General features: G+C 51.8%; 1 protein-coding gene across 4 annotated transcripts in view; it reads left to right on the top strand.

Annotated features, from left to right (window-relative positions):
* Positions 1 to 16,565, top strand: part of LOC108942194 (neuron navigator 3-like) — a 207,489-nt gene that overhangs the window by 148,598 nt on the left and 42,326 nt on the right. For all 4 annotated transcript variants that reach the window (XM_029252127.1, XM_029252128.1, XM_018765340.2 and 1 more), the window contains 5 exons: positions 2,648 to 2,716; positions 6,025 to 6,170; positions 8,300 to 9,296; positions 11,224 to 11,339; positions 16,289 to 16,397. In XM_029252127.1, the coding sequence (XP_029107960.1) occupies positions 2,648 to 2,716; positions 6,025 to 6,170; positions 8,300 to 9,296; positions 11,224 to 11,339; positions 16,289 to 16,397 (1,437 nt within the window). The remainder of the gene's footprint in view (positions 1 to 2,647; positions 2,717 to 6,024; positions 6,171 to 8,299; positions 9,297 to 11,223; positions 11,340 to 16,288; positions 16,398 to 16,565) is intronic.

The raw sequence follows: 16,565 nt of genomic DNA, 5'->3' as shown, positions 1-16,565 counted from the left end.
ATGCACTAGGCTGTGGCAGGGAATTCAAACATTAACGGATTATAAACCAGAAAGGCGGGCATTGACGGGTGCTGCTGTGTCTCTCTCAGACAAACTGAATGCGTTTTATGGCTGCTTCGAGCTGAAAGACCCCCCTCTGCGCATCCCCACAGTACATGATAACGCCGGTCTCACCGCCTCTATGGCACAGGTGAGAAAAACTTTTAGCCGAGTCAACGTCCGCAAAGCTGCTGGACCGGACGGAATTTCAGGGCGAGTTTTAAAAACATGCAGTGAGCAACTGGCCACTATCTTCACGGATGTATTTAACAGTTCCTTAAAAACCTCAACTGTACCCACTTGTTTCAAAAACACCACCATCATCCCCATTCCTAAGAAAAAACAAAGTGAGCTGCCTTAATGGCTATCGCCCAGTGGCACTGACCCCCATTGCAATGAAATGCTTTGAGAGGCTGGTGCTGGGACACGTTAAGGACACCATCCCAGACACTTTGGACCCACTGCAGTTTGCTTACCGCCACAACAGATCCACCGAAGACGCAATACCACACACACTTCACACCATTCTGTCTCACCTGGATAATAAAAACTGCTATGCAAGGCTATTGTTTGTAGACTATAGCTCAGCATTTAACACTGTCACCCCAACCAAGCTGATCCAGAAACTACTAGGGCTGGGACTGTGCAATTGGACCCTGGATTTCCTCACCAACGGACCCCAGCGAGTGCGGATTGGCAGTAATATCTCCTCCCCACTGATCCTCAACACTGGCACTCCACAGGGAAGCGTCCTGAGACCAGTGCTGTGTGACCAGGCACAGCCCCAACGCCATCATAAAGTTTGCCGACGATACCACCATTGTGGGTCTGATCACCAACAACGATGAGAAGGCCTACAAAGAGGAGGTGAGGCTCCTGGCAAAGTAGTGCCAGGACAACAACCTGTCTCTCAATGTCAGTGAAACTAAGGAGCTGGTGACTGACTTCAGGAAACAGGAGATGGCTCATGCACCCATCTACATAGGAGGGGACATTGTAGAGAGGGTCAACAGCTTCCAGTTCCTAAGGGTCACCCTCACTGCCAAACTCACATGGACTGAGCACACAGCATCGACCATCAAAAAGGCCCATCAACGCTTCCACTTCCTCAGGCGTCTGAAGAAAGCCAGGACGTCCACTACAGTCCTCACCACACTTTCTACAGGTATGCTGTGGAGTCCATCCTCACAGGGTGTATTACATCCTGGGGCGGCAGCTGCTCCATACAGGACAAGAAAGCCCTACAGAGGGTGGTCAAACAGCTCAGGATCATCGGCACGCAGCTACCAGCAGTCGAGGACACCTACACCGCACGCTGCCTCAGAAAGACGATGCGCATCGTGAGAGATCGTAGTCACCCCGCACGGGCACTTTTCTCTTCCCTGCCATCTGCAAAACGGCTCAGGTCTATTCGAACCCGCACAGCTAGGTACAGGAACAGTTTTTACCCCACTGCTGTAAGACTATACAACACTAACCAATGTGCCACCTTTAGTAACTAGAGTTGGACTGCTCCACCCAAGCACATTGGTAAATTACTCTGTCACTTTAAGCATTCTCATTCTCTCGTTCTGAGTTCTCCGACTGTTACCATTATCGTTAGTACTGTTACCATTATTTATGCTATTGCTGTTGCACTACTCACTGTCATTGTCATTGTTTTGTTTGTGCAGTATTTCTATTGTCTCTGTCCTTGTCCATGGTCTGTGGAGAAGCATTCGGGAAGAATTTCATGATACATGTACATGGTACTGTATGTATGACAATAAACTTGAAACTTGAAACTAAACTGCCAGGAGCTTCAGACAGCAGTGTGAACATGAGTTTTGCTGAAAGTTGCCAGATCCCAATATGGGCGTCCTTTGTGGCAGGAAAATAAATGCCTCTGTGCGGTGTCTGCTAACTGGGGTTCAAGTGGCTCCAGGCAGGAAATTGAGTCGTAGCGCCGATTCACCGCATAACGTGTGACGGAATGGGCAACAATTCGGTGCTTGGGCCCGTACCGCTGGCCTCGTGGGATCTAGATGCTTTTGCTGTGATTCATTCCAGTGTGACTAGAACACACTGTTATCTTTCACATTTCCATATCTATTAGTGGAGTCTGAAGAAATAAAAAATCAATTTTATGGTCTCTTTTCCTCTATGAAAGACTCTTTCCTTCCTGTGAATCCTGAACTCCATCCAGAGGGGATGACTCGGAGCTGTGCTTGTTTTCCTTCAACATGACTAAGGAGGAGTGTGTCCTCCCAAGCTGTGACTTTATTCGCAAGAATTTCCCATTCCTCCCCGTGGCTCAAGGTTCGTAGAGCAACACTTTCTTCTATTCTCACTCAGCAGCGGGACTTTCACAGGGTCCTAGAGGCGTCTTTGAGGAGCGGCTTCCTAATGGCGGCTAGTCTTGACAATGTCCTGTGAAGGAATTATCAAAGGAACAAACAAATGTTTGGCTTTGGCTCCCTCTACTTTCTGTGCCACGACGGGACGTGTCGTTTGATCCCCTCTTCGTTTGTTTAGTTTTCGTGTTTGGACATTGTGGTGACGTTCAGTTGAACTGGACGGAGTGACGTCATTGAGCTCATTTCTGTGCTCTTCTCTCCCGCGTGCGCAGCCTCACTGCCCGATATGCGGCTCCGGCCAGTCACAGCGGCATAGCGGCTCCTCCCAAGAAGACAACCCGGTGAGTATACTGGGGGCGCTCTTGCACCGCCAAAGACCAGTCTCGCACAGCTCCACCTAGGAATTCATGGCAACGCTGCGTTCAGAAGGGAGCAGCAAGTGGCCTGCTGGTTGGAGCTTGCAGCTGAATGATTGAACATCAAATTCGCACTCCTGCAAGGTACTTACCCTAGATTGGTATAGTAAAAATGAGAATTATCAAAAGATGGACTCCAGGTAAAAATTTGAAAAGGAAAAAAAAAAAAAAACTTGGGTGCTGGAATCCTGATGACTTGCATTCAGACAGAAGAGCGCTGGGACAGGACAAACCAACCAGTTTCAACAACCACTCATCCCACATGGGGTTGCGGGGTGCCCGGAGACAATCCTGGAAATACTGGGTGCAAGGCAGAAGGGGGTGGGGGGTACAGCCAGGATGGGACACCAGTCCATCACAAGGTCAGAACTATGTACCCGGACACAGAGCTGGTTCACACTACCGGAGTAATTACAGGGTAGGCACCTTGCTTAAGGGCACCACAGCCAGAGGCGGGGATCGAACCCGCAACCTTCAGAGCCAAAGGCAGCCGCTCCAACCACCACGCCACAAGCCGTCCCTGAGACAGGGCAGTCGAGCTCAATTTGTGCACAGTGGACTCCTTTCAGCAAAATGCCCTCATCAGTGTGAGTTTGATAAGGAGTGACGTGTATGTATATATACACACATACATATATATGTATATATAAAACTTGCAGCCCGTGTGAGAGGTTTCTGACGTCACTTTTCTTGATCCAACACTTGAGAGCAGTGATGAAATAGTAACCGTCTGTGAGTTCGGGGTAAATAGTAACAGACACACAATGCTTACAGTAAGTTAGCGGTAAATAGGGTTATGCTTCCTGTGCAGTGACTCTCGACACTTTGCAATGGCAAAGATTCAGGAGCAGCTGGTCCCGTTCGCATTATCACACTCCCTACGCTGTACACGCTACACTGTACCCCCTTTGAGAGCCCGGCCGTGGGGACTATTTTACCAGTTGTTCCTGGTTCCATTAAGACCGTCCGTTCCCAGAGGACAGGGGTGCGAGACGAGCCTTTGACGAGCTCATGCGGTGACGATGCGGTACTTTCCTTTCATGGAAGTTTTAACCAACTGTGAACACACACTGCGCTCTGCCTAAGTACAGTCAAGTGAAAAAAAGGTAAAGCCTCAGACAAAAAGGAGCTGTTTGTGGAAGAGGTTCTTGTGTCCCTTGTCACTCCCTTCCTCATGACCCCCCAGTGAACAAAGTGCTGTTTGTCATCTCCGCTAATAAGTGGGGGAAACTTGCATTGTGAGGTTGTCTCTTGTGGACTCCCTGCGGGCAGTGCTGGGACAGCGAGGGGTCGCGGGGGCAGGCAGGCAGCCGGTTGGCCGGCCGGCCGGGGCTGTAAAGTGGGGGGTGAATGAGCCCGTGGGGGCATGTTCACTCAGTGAATAAGCGGTCTGTTGGCGCCACTTTGCTCTCCATTCTCAGACTTGAACAGACGGTTAGATGTCGCGACACGTGTGCGGCTTGTGCGTGGTTCTGTTCGGTGTGCTGTGCCTCAAAACACATTCGTGGTCACTGTGTTCTTGGACCTGCGAGTTCCCCACTGGGTCCTTTATTGAACCGGGTTTCATTTTGAGCATCTACGTGTGTTCCTTACACAAGAATCACGCGTGGATTCCGGACGCCTTCATTTCTGCCTGCGCCCCAGATGAGTAGCTCAAGAGCTGCGAAACACTGTCGTTACCCACAATGCCTCCCGTGCCGCTCATCCAGCCCTGTGGACCTGACCAGAACCTCGAGACCATTAATCAAACTCCCCATTCGTGCAGCAGGGGGCAGTGTTTGACAGACACCAACACTGAATGTTAATTCGATGTAGAACATGGTAAGCGAGAGTACAGCAGATACACAGCGACCCGTGCAGGATTCAGCTGCATGTTTCACCTCTTCTGACATTTCTCATCCTACCTGTGTGTTGTGTGTAACCTGGGTTCTGTTAAAAACACCGCCTGTGCAGTGCAAGAGAGGGGCAACGATCGGATCACAATGGGGGCACACAGACACACACACACACACACACACACACACACACACACACACAAACAACGTGCAGACTAGAGTCACCAGCTCATGTGAAAAGCATCTTTGGGCTGTGGGAGGTAGCCCACGGGGACGCAAAGCGAAGGCGCAAACCCCACACAGACCAGCCAGATTCGAACCCGCACCACAAGTCGCAGCCCATGAGCTGTGAGGCCTCAACAAATGTGTGCAGTGAATGAAAGGACGACATACCTCTTTGGTGCTCAACAGGCCTTCCCTTCAGCGGGCGTTTCGGAGCGTAAGCCTCAAATCGAGGGCGAGGAACGAGACTTGCATGTTTCATTGGATTTGTTTTACCGTGTTTTTTTCAGAGCAGTGAGACAAAGGTACAGGGTCTGAGTCGCCTGGCACAGACAAACAGGGTATCATTGTGGTAATTCCCCGATGCCCTTGAGAAGCTCAATAAACCATGACTTCATGGTCACAAAGCAGTGAGGACTGAAGGTAAATATCATCTGGAGTTTATGATCACTCCAGAAATATGGAGAGAACTGAATGTGCAGCTGATAAAAACCTTACAAAAAAAACCAAAAAAAGCTGCACTTCTGATTCCATGTTTATATAATTGATTTAAAATATTACCCTGGTGATAAACCCGACCAAGTAATTACATCTAAGGTAATCAAAAGCTGTTTCCTACCACCGGATTTTACTTACTTAATTACATATAAACATTGATTATGATGCTTTTAGGAGGTCCTTAATGGAGCAGCTTTTCTCTGAAGAGCGCAAACAAATTGAGACAATTATTTTAAATATGTCACTTTCCTCTGGGCCCCCGACCTGTTGGCCACTGCCCCTTCTTCCTCGACTGCTTTGTATGATAAAACCGTTACCGCTGCCACGACAAGAGCATCAAGAACGATTTTTCAACACGCTCTGGAATGAGCTCCGTCCAGCTGCTATGCCATTGGCCAGAGATCGGTGGTATTACTATGGATATTACCATGAATTCGTACTGTTACTGCACCTGTCACAAGGTCCTTAATGGAGCGCTGGGATAAAATTGACTGTTTTTAGGCTTTCTTTGGTCTAACAGAAAGTATTTAGTCATGTGGTGTATTTCCCATCATCCTCAGCGTGTCTCCATGATACCGTAACTTTTATGCTTTGCTTTAGAAATAGTTAATCCTTTTTAGGTACACAACTGTACGGATATTTTGTGCTGATGTTTGTGTGTTTTCGTGTTTGTTCCAGGCTACCAGGACCTGCCAGGGTCTCAGCTGCAGGCAGTGGCACCACCAGCAAGGTCCATGGTGCTTCTAACCTCAACCGGCGGAGCCAAAGCTTCAACAGCATAGACAAGAGCAAACCCCTGCAGTATGCGAGCGGCAACGACAGAGGTGGGCTTTGCCTCCCTGGGTCTCGGTGCTGTCAGCGACATCAAAAAAGCAGCTTCTCACAACCTGCATGGCCGGAACTTTGAAATTTTGCTGCTGTTTTACGCTTACTTCATACCGTGTGTCCAAACTTGGCTACGTGAAGTAACACAACCTCTTTAGTGTCCCCACCCCCGCTCCAGTCTGCTTCTACCTTCCACGTCAGTCCTGCCCCAGTTCTCACAGGTCACTGCAAAGATCAACATGCTCTGCTTAGTGCCTCCCCCCATGACCCTTTACTGTATTCTGCTTCGGGTTTGTTTTGGCTCTTGCGACCCACTGGATTTATACGACCTTGGGACCCATGGGCCAGCAGTAGCCGACCCGTCTGCACGGGGGCCGCGCTCTCGCGGGGGTCCCGGCTAAATAAAGGGCAGTTTATGTTCCGTTTCAGACCCTTTGATGGATTTCCACCCGCGGAGAGTGTTTCCTGTCCTTGAAGTACCGCGCTTGTAGCCGCGGCGCTCCCCTGCTGCTAGTTTATGGTCCTGCCCCCTGCATCTTGGAGCACTTGGCTCTCTGTCACCGTTTGGGGTGTGAGTCTGGGTGTTGGTAGCCAATGGATGCGCCGGGCCTGGAACTGCCTGCCGCGTGTTCCTGGGGCCTCGAGATGGTGTGAATTACATGCACGCACGTGCCATACACCATAGTCACACCCCTGCGACCGACACAACGCTTCGCAGTTGACCCATCGGGAGGCCCTGGGGGTGACGTTCGAAAGCCGCACGAGGACAGGCGTCAGTGCATTCACATACCCTTAGCGGCGAGCAAAGGTTCAAGGTCCGCATGGAGCTGTAAATTGCAAGATGGAAAGCTTCTTTTTAGAAGAAGAGAGCATAACTCTTTGTGTGAGAGACTTTGTAGTGCAGCAATAGAGCCTTTCACAGCTGTCTCATGTTGAACATGTGTCATTAGACCTCAGCCCTTCACCTACTACAGCGACATGTGTGACACCACTTTTATGCTCCAGATGTTCAAGGTGGATGTGAGTCACAGGTAGAGGTACACCCACCAGGTTGGTAACACACACACGCAAAACGAAGAGAACTCAGTTCTATTTTTTGATGGGCGTTGCCATCGCGCCCTGCTTGTTGGAGTGTGTCACTGCGGGGGAAGACGGAGGCGTGAGGCGCGACATTCCGCTGCCCTGGCGCTGCGGAGAGTGGTGTACGGGAAGAAAAAAAAAGTGTGCGTTGCCATGGAAACCTGCCGTGGGTTCTCTCATGGGCTCGCTGGCCGAAGGCGGCGCACGAGTTCCTGAATGGCGCCTCTGGCGATGTTAGCGGAGCATCGGGAGGTGGAATGTTCCTTCTTACACCAGCCCCGCTAATCTTGGTCGCTTTTTACACCATTATGTACCTTGCTGTGTACCTGCTGTGTTTGCCCTGTTAGGGCTGCAGCCCAGTTCCCTTCTCAGCTGGCACGTCGAGCGCTCTTGCTGGTTTTCTAAACCCATCTTCGTTTCGGCAGCAACCTTTCCTCAGCATCTCATGGGAAACCTCACTTTTTGTACAAACAAATGTCAAACACTACGTTCCAGAACACACACGTGTACTTTGCTTCAACAGTTTCTCTATAAGGTGTTTTTTTTTTTGAATTACGGAGTGGGATTTTGTCTGTCTTTAGTTTAGCGGTAATCATGATTACAGCTATGTTGACATGTTGTCATTTTCTTACAAATCTGTAAACGGACTGTTTTGTCAAACTGCACCTGCTGACAAGTAAACTGTTGAGTTTCATCTGCACAGTAGTGTGAGTCCTTGGAAAGCGTGAATGTGGTATTGCATGATTTACAATTGTAAAAAAAAAAAAAAAAGAAAAAGGGATGCACAACTTGTTCTTCTCTCCATCCAACCAACCAACCAACCATCCATCCATCCATTTTTAATGACCAATTACTGTTCCTTGTTTCCCAGCTCCTTCCAGAAGTAAGGGGTGTAAAACTGGATGCACCCTGGACAGGATGGCGGTCCATCATAATGTTTCTTTTCTGAAGCCGCAGAAAAAAAAAAAAAGTAAAGCCCAAAAAAACGAATGAAAATATCACGCTCTAATTTTTTGAAACACAAATTTGTCCCCATTTGTTCCACCAGAGTCAGTGACGAGCATCCCATACCTGGCGGGTATGAATGGCAGCTCCCCTCCACCGCCCTGCGCTGATGGCCAGCAACCGGTTTCTGGGATCCCGTGGCGCAGCAAGTCGATGAACATGAAGCACAGCGCCACCTCCTCCATGCTGGCTGTCACGCCGCCCAGTCCAGTGACCTCCCCCACGCCTTCGCCGCTCTTCAGCCCCACCTCTGGCCCTAACTATGACCGTCTCCGGCCCCCGCTGGCCGAGGCACCGAAGGCGGTCAGCGGGGGCCAGAGGTCCATGCTGGAGAGGTTCAAGCTCATCAACACGCGGCCGTCCACCCGGCACCCGCCCTTCCCCGGGCCGGGTTCGGTGACGGAGCTTCCTTTGTGCGAGGAGGAAGTGCTGCTCGAATATGGGGAAGAAGGACTTATGGGCCCTGGATCAGCCTGCAGCAGTCCCCGCCAGCCCCTCAAGTCCACCAGCACTGGCCTGCTCAAAAGCTCTGGCAAGGCCTCTGCAGCCAAAATGACTATCCAGCCCAAGGAGAAGGAGGACAAGGCCAAGGGCAAATCTAAAGCCAGTACTCCCAACAAGGAGGAGAAAGAGCAATCTGTCGAGCCCTCGAAGAAGACCTCCAAGATCGCCAGCCTCATCCCCAAGGGAGGAAAGTGCTCTGCGGTAAAGAAGGAGAGCCCCGCCCCAGTTTCCAGCGGCATCCCCAAGCCCGGTGTGAAAGCGTCACCCAGCGGGACCAAACTGGCACCTAGTGGGGCTGCCCTGGGCGCAGGGGGCCGCGAGGGGGACGCGGCAAAGCCGACCAAGGGCAGTCAGCGGCAACTTGGGGGGCCGACAGGCCTTGGGGGCCGACGCCCCAGCATGGTTTCCTCCTCCAGTACCTCGGCGCTGAGCCTCGACAGCGCCTCTCCAGCGGCAGGGAACGGGGTGGTGCAGCTTCCCCAGCAGCAGCAGCTCAACCACCCCAACACGGCGACTGTTGCCCCCTTCATGTACAGGTGACTGTCTGCAGTATACTAGCAACTGTTGTAAGTTCTTGCAGGACTAGCTGTGAATTTACCAACATCTTTAGAGATGAATAAATCCTAGAGCAGATATTGGGCTTTGAGTGGGTATTAGAATGGTTTTGGGACCCCTGCTTTTGAGGTGGCTGCCGTTCCAGCTGGAGTCCCTCACAGAGCAGAGGCTGCAAGTGAATCATCATCCAGGGAGATGGAACTCATGTTAATAGTCAGGAATGTGTTCGTCACACCTACACAAACATGGCGGCTTGAAGGCGGCACGGTGGCACATGGGTGGTACAAGAGGACGTGGATTCGATCCCTGCTCAGTCCGTGTGTAGTTTGCATGTTCTCCCTATGTCTGCGTGGGTTTTCTCCCACAGTCCAAAAACTTGCTGTTCATGTTCACCTGTAGTGTGTGAGTGACAGAGAGAGAGCGTTCCCCTGATGTATGGATGAGTGACCCAGTGTAAGTAGTGTATATAGCAGTGTAAATCACCCTGGTGAATAAGGTGTGGGCTGATAACGCTACATAGAGTTCACTGGAAGTCGCTTTGGAGAAAAGCGTCTGCTAAATAAATAAATGTAAATATTTGACCCCCTCCACGTCGCCTTTGAACCTTTCACCAGCGGTGTTGGACATGAAGGACCAAACAAATGTGTTCCTATATTTCTTTTTCTCTCAGGAGCATCTCCCTAGCCTGTGTCATAGACAGAATACAGGGATGTCACTGTGTACTTCATATTTTCCACTTTGAAACAAGCTGAAGGCTTCTCCGTCTAATAGCTGCAGGGTGTATTTCAAGTTATCGTAATCTAACCCCTTGGCAGTGTACTTGAACATGTTGGATACCTATGTTGCCGTGGGCTTTTACTTATTCACGCACTGGTACTTCTTTCCCTTTCCTGTATAATGAGGAAAGCTGGAAGAACAGAATTGAGTCTCATCTCCATCTCCCTCAACAATGCAAATGTCCCTTTCAAAGCTGTAGCGTTTTTAGTGTCAACACCAGTATGTCAGAGAATCGGTGCAACAAGCCCTGTGATTGGTGTCCACGAGGTCCCATCTGAGCAGCTTTCCAAGTTCTCCTTATGGCAGCCGTGGAAAAGGGGGTGAATGGGATGAGTGAGGACAGTGAGGCACAGCAGGTGGCACCATGGGTGGAGCCGCTACACTTGGACTCAAAGGACTCAGGTTTGAATCCCACCTGCTTTGCTACCCGTAAGCAAGGTACTTAACCACGAATCACTCCAGTAAAGGTCACTCGGCAGTATAAATGGGCAGCTGGTAGCGTACTGGTTAGAGCAGCTGCCTTTGGACCTAAAGGTCCCAGATTCAAATCCCACCTCCATCTGTAGTACCTTTGAGCACGATACCTTAATTTGCTTCAGTAAAGACTGCTCAGCTGTATATAGCAGCAAATAATTGTAAGTAGGTTAACATTATAATTCCCTTTGAAGAAAAGTGTCAGAAAAATGTATAGCTGAGTTGACTCAGGTTGGAATCGCCTCGTACAGTCAGACTAGAGCTCAGAACAAAGTGAGCAAGCCTTGACAGAAGTGTATCACACCAACAACACTGAAGGACTTTCCACTGACACTAGCTGATATTGGGGTCCATGTCAGAAGACACTTCGTGGAGGGTTTGCGGGGCCTTTTCCTTGGTGCTACCAGAGCTGTGGTCCAAGTTCTCAATGTGCTCTGGTTCCACTCGGTGCTTTTTCTATTTTTGCTTTTGTTTTGGGCACAAACTGGTCTTCGGTTACTGGAGTTCAATGAACTTTTGTTCCCTGTCTGAAAGCGTCTGGCGTTTCCATCCAGTCGTTTGGTGGTTCGTACCGGAAGGTTCGCTTCACGTCACCGATGCCCTCTGCTGCGTCTTCGCACCGTCACTGATCCGCTGCGTTGCGTCTCTCTCTTCCAGGACCTATTCCGAGAACGACTGCACCAGTGTGGCTCCCGCCGACCCCTGCCTCAGCCCCTCCAAGACCGACCTGGTCTATGGAAAGACCGCCAAGCAGTGCCTGGAGGAGATCTCGGGTAGGTAATGGGAGCTGACATGTGTCCTCCGCCAGTAGCCCCCGTCCTCGAGTAGAGAAGGAAAGGTCAGCAGCGACACAGAGGGTATTGTGGGTATTTCTTATTCCTCATGCCTTCACAGCAGGTTAAGTTGAGGAACAAGACAGTATGTCAAACCACAAGCTCCTGGAGATGACAGCAGATGGCTTTTTGCGCAGCCTGCCACACATTGAAGCTTTGCGATGAGCAGATTGTCAGCGTCTCTTTCAGCCCCGCCTCCTGGGGGATCTAGCTGAGGGGGAGAAGCGCCGCTTGTCCTTCACCAGTGCTGGTAAAGCCGGTAGATCCTGCGCTGCTTCTCGCAGGGGTGACGGTGGCTTCTTCCGCCTTTGATTGTGCCGAGCTGCTGCGGCGACCGGGCTGCAAAATTGTCACCAGAGCACTCCCGTTTGCGTTTGCTGAACCGGCAGATAAAGAAGGGTGCCAGCGGCAGCAACGACACCACCACTTCTTTTCCTGGCACGCTGCGCCTCTTTGTAGCTGTGTGTTGTTGGGAAAGACTGAGACTCCAAATTGTAGGAACAATCTAAACGGTCTCTTTGGTGCGCCGCGCGGACCAGTTAAAGCGCTTGCCGTTCTCTCGCACAGATGGTCAAATTGCACAGCAGTGTCTGGAATGTTTCGTCTTTCTCTTGCTGGACTCTAATTACATGGAGCTGTGGCCCTTTCCCAGCACTCACACTGACCCTGGAGCTGAACCCTGACCGCCGGACACTGACACACAAGCACACCAGTAACGCAAAGGCGGCCGACTGATTTGGTGAAGTCATCTCTTGAGCCCCTCAACTCTTTTTACTGTAGGATTTAGACCCCCTTCACCCTGGTGTCCAGCACACACATTCATTGTGATCTCCTCTCATCATCGGTATTTTAAGCGGCGCGATACTGTGGCTGTGTGAGTGCGAAGTTCTGCACTACTCTGTGTAGTGATACACACCGGTGTGCGTGTGCGTGAAAGTGTTACGGAGCCTACACACCCACAAGCAAGTCCACAGCTGTTGTGAGACCGAGTCACACCCCTCCCCGGTGAAACGCTGTGCGACTGTGCGCTCAGATGGATGGGCTGTTGCTCCTGCAGACCCGGGAAGCTCCTGTTCCTCAGTGCTCTTCTGCTGCCATGGTAGCCAACCGCAGGAACGGGAGCTCAGGTGCGGGGGTCCAGACTCTCAATGCGTTCGGGGGTTACTGAGGTTTGAGTGTTGGGTTTGTCTGAATGAATCAGCAGCAGGAGTGAGATTAAACAGCAGCTGTGCTTCTCAACTGTGGATGAGAGAGAGAGAGAGAGAGAGAGAGCATCGGCACCTCCCCGCTCTTCGAGATGCTGAGCAGCCAGTGAAGGAGCACAGGGAGAGCGAGTGTAGAAGAGGACTGAAGGTGGGGGGGGGGGGAGGAGCAACATGCTTTGCGTTCCGGGGGGGCTGGACGAGCGCTGAGTGACCAGAAGAATGCAGTGTCTGGACACGGGCTCCCGCTGCACTCGAGGACGAGCAGAGCAGCCGGCTGCGGCACCGTCCTCGGCGGCGGCTCAGGAGCAGAGCTGCCGGCACCACGCCGGAATAGAAAAAGTCTCCGCCCAGCGCTGAGCGTGATGAGCATGTGAGGAGGAGCTAACAGGTGGAGCCGCGGTTGCAGAGCACACCGGAGCCACAGAGACGGGCGGCATGAAGAAAGTGGCAGAGTTCTCCGTCTTCCAGGGTGGGAGCCCCACCAGGCGCAGCTCGCCGGCCCCCGACAAGCTGCATAAGCCCAAATCGCTTACAAACCTGTTCTTGCTCGGCGAGGGCCGGTCTGAGGGGGGCGGAGCCCTCGAAGCGGGTGGATCCTCGGCCCCAGGGGAGGTGGGATCGGGGGCTCGCGCCCGGTCGCTGTCCCTCTCCCTGTCCGGGGTCCTCTCCCGTTCGGAGCAGTCGCTGCTGGCGCGAACGACCAGGGGGCCGGGGGGGCAGCAGAGGCGGGGCGCGCGCGAGGAGGGCGGCAGTGGCCGACAAGATGACGCTGGCGTCGGGTTCTGGGCCGAGGATGAGGCGGGGTGCGTGCGTGAGGGCACCGCCCATTTGGACCAGGAGGTGATCCTCACCATGCTGGGCGACCTGGAACAGGCTCTACATACCCACCCGCTCCGTAAGTGTGACCCACACCTTGGTGAAAGACGCACACACACACACACACACAGACACACACGCACACGCAGAGTGCTTCCTCCGGCAGTCTGCCTCTGCTGGACCCTGAGATGGATGCTCAGATGGACACATGTCAGTGTTGAACTGTTACTGTCCGTGAATTGGCTAGAAGAGGTTCCTCAACAGTCATGCTGCTCTGTCACACAATTTAAATGCTAATTTGACTGTTGGACTGACACCTACAGTTGATACATTGACCTGTGACTCGTGACTCCTGACACCACCATCCCTTTAGCAGCGGTGATACATCTGAGGGCGCTCAGTGGGGCTGTGGCATTGACGTGTGTATCGCTGCATACGGTACTAGGGAGCGTGTGCTCGCGGAGCTGTGTAATGCCGTGGGGGTGGGGGGTAAGCACGGAGCTGAGCAGGGCCCCCCCCCCTTAAGTTTTTGTGAAAAGAGCAGGCAGATGGGTGCTTTGGTTGGCAGAGCCTGGGTGGGATTTTATCGTGGTTTTTTTTTTTTTTTTTTTTTTTTTTGCAAGCGGTCGCATGACATGCTGAGGGGGGTGTGGCGCAGGTGAGTGAGTACACGGCTCCAGCTGTAACATGGTGGGGCGTCCACTGTTAAACAGGGAATGAGAGCGATAAGTAACCCTAGTGTACAGAGCAGTTGGCGTGGGGTGGGGGTATACACGCTGTCTGAAACCACTTGTCCCAAGCAGGGTCGTGGCGAACCGCAGCCTAACCTGGCAACACACACAGGCCACAAGGCTGGAGGGGCAGGGGACACATCCAGGATGGTACGCCAGTCCATCGCAAGGCATCCCAAGCAGGACTTGAACCCCAGACCCGCCAGAGAGCAGGACCCGGCCAAGGGTGGGGGTACAATTCAATTAAATTCATTTTTATATTTTTATTTTTACACAGCTGTGGCCACAAGGATCATAAATCCTTTTCCATCTTACTCTGTTTTTAGTAAATGGTGTTATTATGGTCTTCCTGCAATTCACATGTCGCTTTGGCGCTTGTGCTGAGTGCGTCACACAAAGTAGTGTGTCCACTCAGTAGCTTTTTACATCTTTCGGTGTAGTGAAACAGTCAGGATGTACAAGCCCCCTACAGTAATGTCATCTTTACTCCTGACTCGCCATCTATTATGCTGCCTGCTTCGATGTATTGATGTCGACATGAAAAAGGTGAAAGGATTACATCACTTATTAGATGAGACCCTTCTGGGAAACAGGCGTCCAAGATGTTATGGGTCAATGGAAGGTCCTGTTGTCCGTGTGGACGCTTTACCGCGGTGCTAGTCCTGATGTGTCAGTGTGGGAAGTCTAGGTTGAGCAGAGAAGACTGTAATCTTGGTCCCAAATGGGAGGGAAATAGTGTGTTTCTGGGTGGGAGGGGACATCACCTGGGTGGATTGAACCCCCCAGATGAGCTCAGAACCTTTGTGACCCACTGTGTGTGTGTGTGTGTGTGTGTGTGTGTGTGTGTGTGTGTGTGTGCGTGCAACATACAGCAGATACGACCAGTGATCATTTGCGGGGTGTTTGTGTTTCCTGTTGGTGCTTCTCCATCTTTCATGTCCCTAGAACTCTCACCCATAGGGGGTTTATTCCAACGTGGAGCAGCTTCCCACTCTGTCTGTCCAGTCCTGCTGGAATCCGGACCGTTCCGCTGCAGCCTTTGTGTGAAAAGGGAGTTGAGACGTATGATCTGAGCTCTGGGTCAGTCGCTCGCTGAGTCCTGTTACCACCGTGGCTCGTTGGCAGTGGACGTGCAGCCTGTGGCCAGCAAAGGCGGCGCCAGCGTGGCACTCGGGGCGCTGCAATCGACTCGGTCGCTCCCGTTTAGCCCTTGGCTCCGAAAGGTCCCGCTCCTGGGTATGCGGTGGCCTACAATGGATAAGGCGCCTTTGGGAGTGTATGTTGACAAGTGTGTGAGCGCATGTCGTGTGATGACGTGAGATGAGAAACGCGGTTGTCGGACACGCAGATGGGTGTGAAGGAGGGACTCCTCGCAGCACCTAAATTCGCAGCAAAGGTCTTCAGAGAGGCGCTGCTACAGCCGCACTTGAAACACTTTTTATGAGACAGAGTGAACAGAAGCGCTTTTGGAAACAGCTGCACGCTGACAGGCAGCAAATCCCTTTGTGCTGAAATGTGACAAATCTCAAATCCTTCCCAATTAGGTCTGGCACACATTATTCACTCTATTCTTTATGCATTACGTTTAAAAAACAAAACAAAAAACAAAAGCCACATTTTCTGCGTGCCTCGACTTCTGTGAAAATTTTGCCAGCTCCTTTTGACGCTTTTGGCACCTTCGTCATGCGGTGAACGCCATTGGTGTCACTCGTGTGCAGCGCGTTGTCATTCGCTCTTTACGCGTTGCACCGAAATCCTCCGCGGGTGAGCGCGTCAGGAAACGCATGTGCAAATGTGGAGCTCGGCGACTGTGTGGCGGCTCTGCCGAGGACACGAGCACAGTGATGCTCGCTCTTGGAAGATACGCCGATGCGTCTCCGGCAACATCAGCTTCCGAGTGATGAAGGGTGACCAAAATACATTCTCTTATTTACCTTGCCTTGCGTCCCATCTGTTGACGCGACCATCTTGAGTGACGGCAGCAGGCGCTCAACTGCAAAGACATGCTGCGCCCAGGTGGATGTGCATCTCTTGTTTCGGTTTTTCGAGTCTGTGTTGCAGCAGATGGGTTGTTTTACGACGGTGGGAATGCGGGAGGCCGCTCTGACCCCTGACCTCCTGACCCCATGCTCTCTAGGCGAGGACCCCGAGACGAGGCGGATGCGAACGGTGAAAAACATTGCCGACCTGCGGCAGAACCTCGAGGAGACTATGTCCAGCCTGCGGGGGACACAGATCGGTCACAGGTGGGTGGGGACAAGGGGATATGCTAATTTCTTGGTGTGGAGTGTCTTCTTATTGGTTCTCAAGGTACTGCTGAGATGCTATAAGCAAGGAAACAGAGATTAAGAAGCAATGAAATTCATGCATAATTTGTCACGGGGATTTGTGTTTTGATGATGAATCCTGAACTT

The sequence above is a fragment of the Scleropages formosus genome, chromosome 5, assembly GCF_900964775.1.
Source record: "Scleropages formosus chromosome 5, fSclFor1.1, whole genome shotgun sequence".
Taxonomy (NCBI): Eukaryota; Metazoa; Chordata; class Actinopteri; order Osteoglossiformes; family Osteoglossidae; genus Scleropages; species Scleropages formosus.
This window is presented reverse-complemented; position numbering and strand designations above follow the sequence as displayed.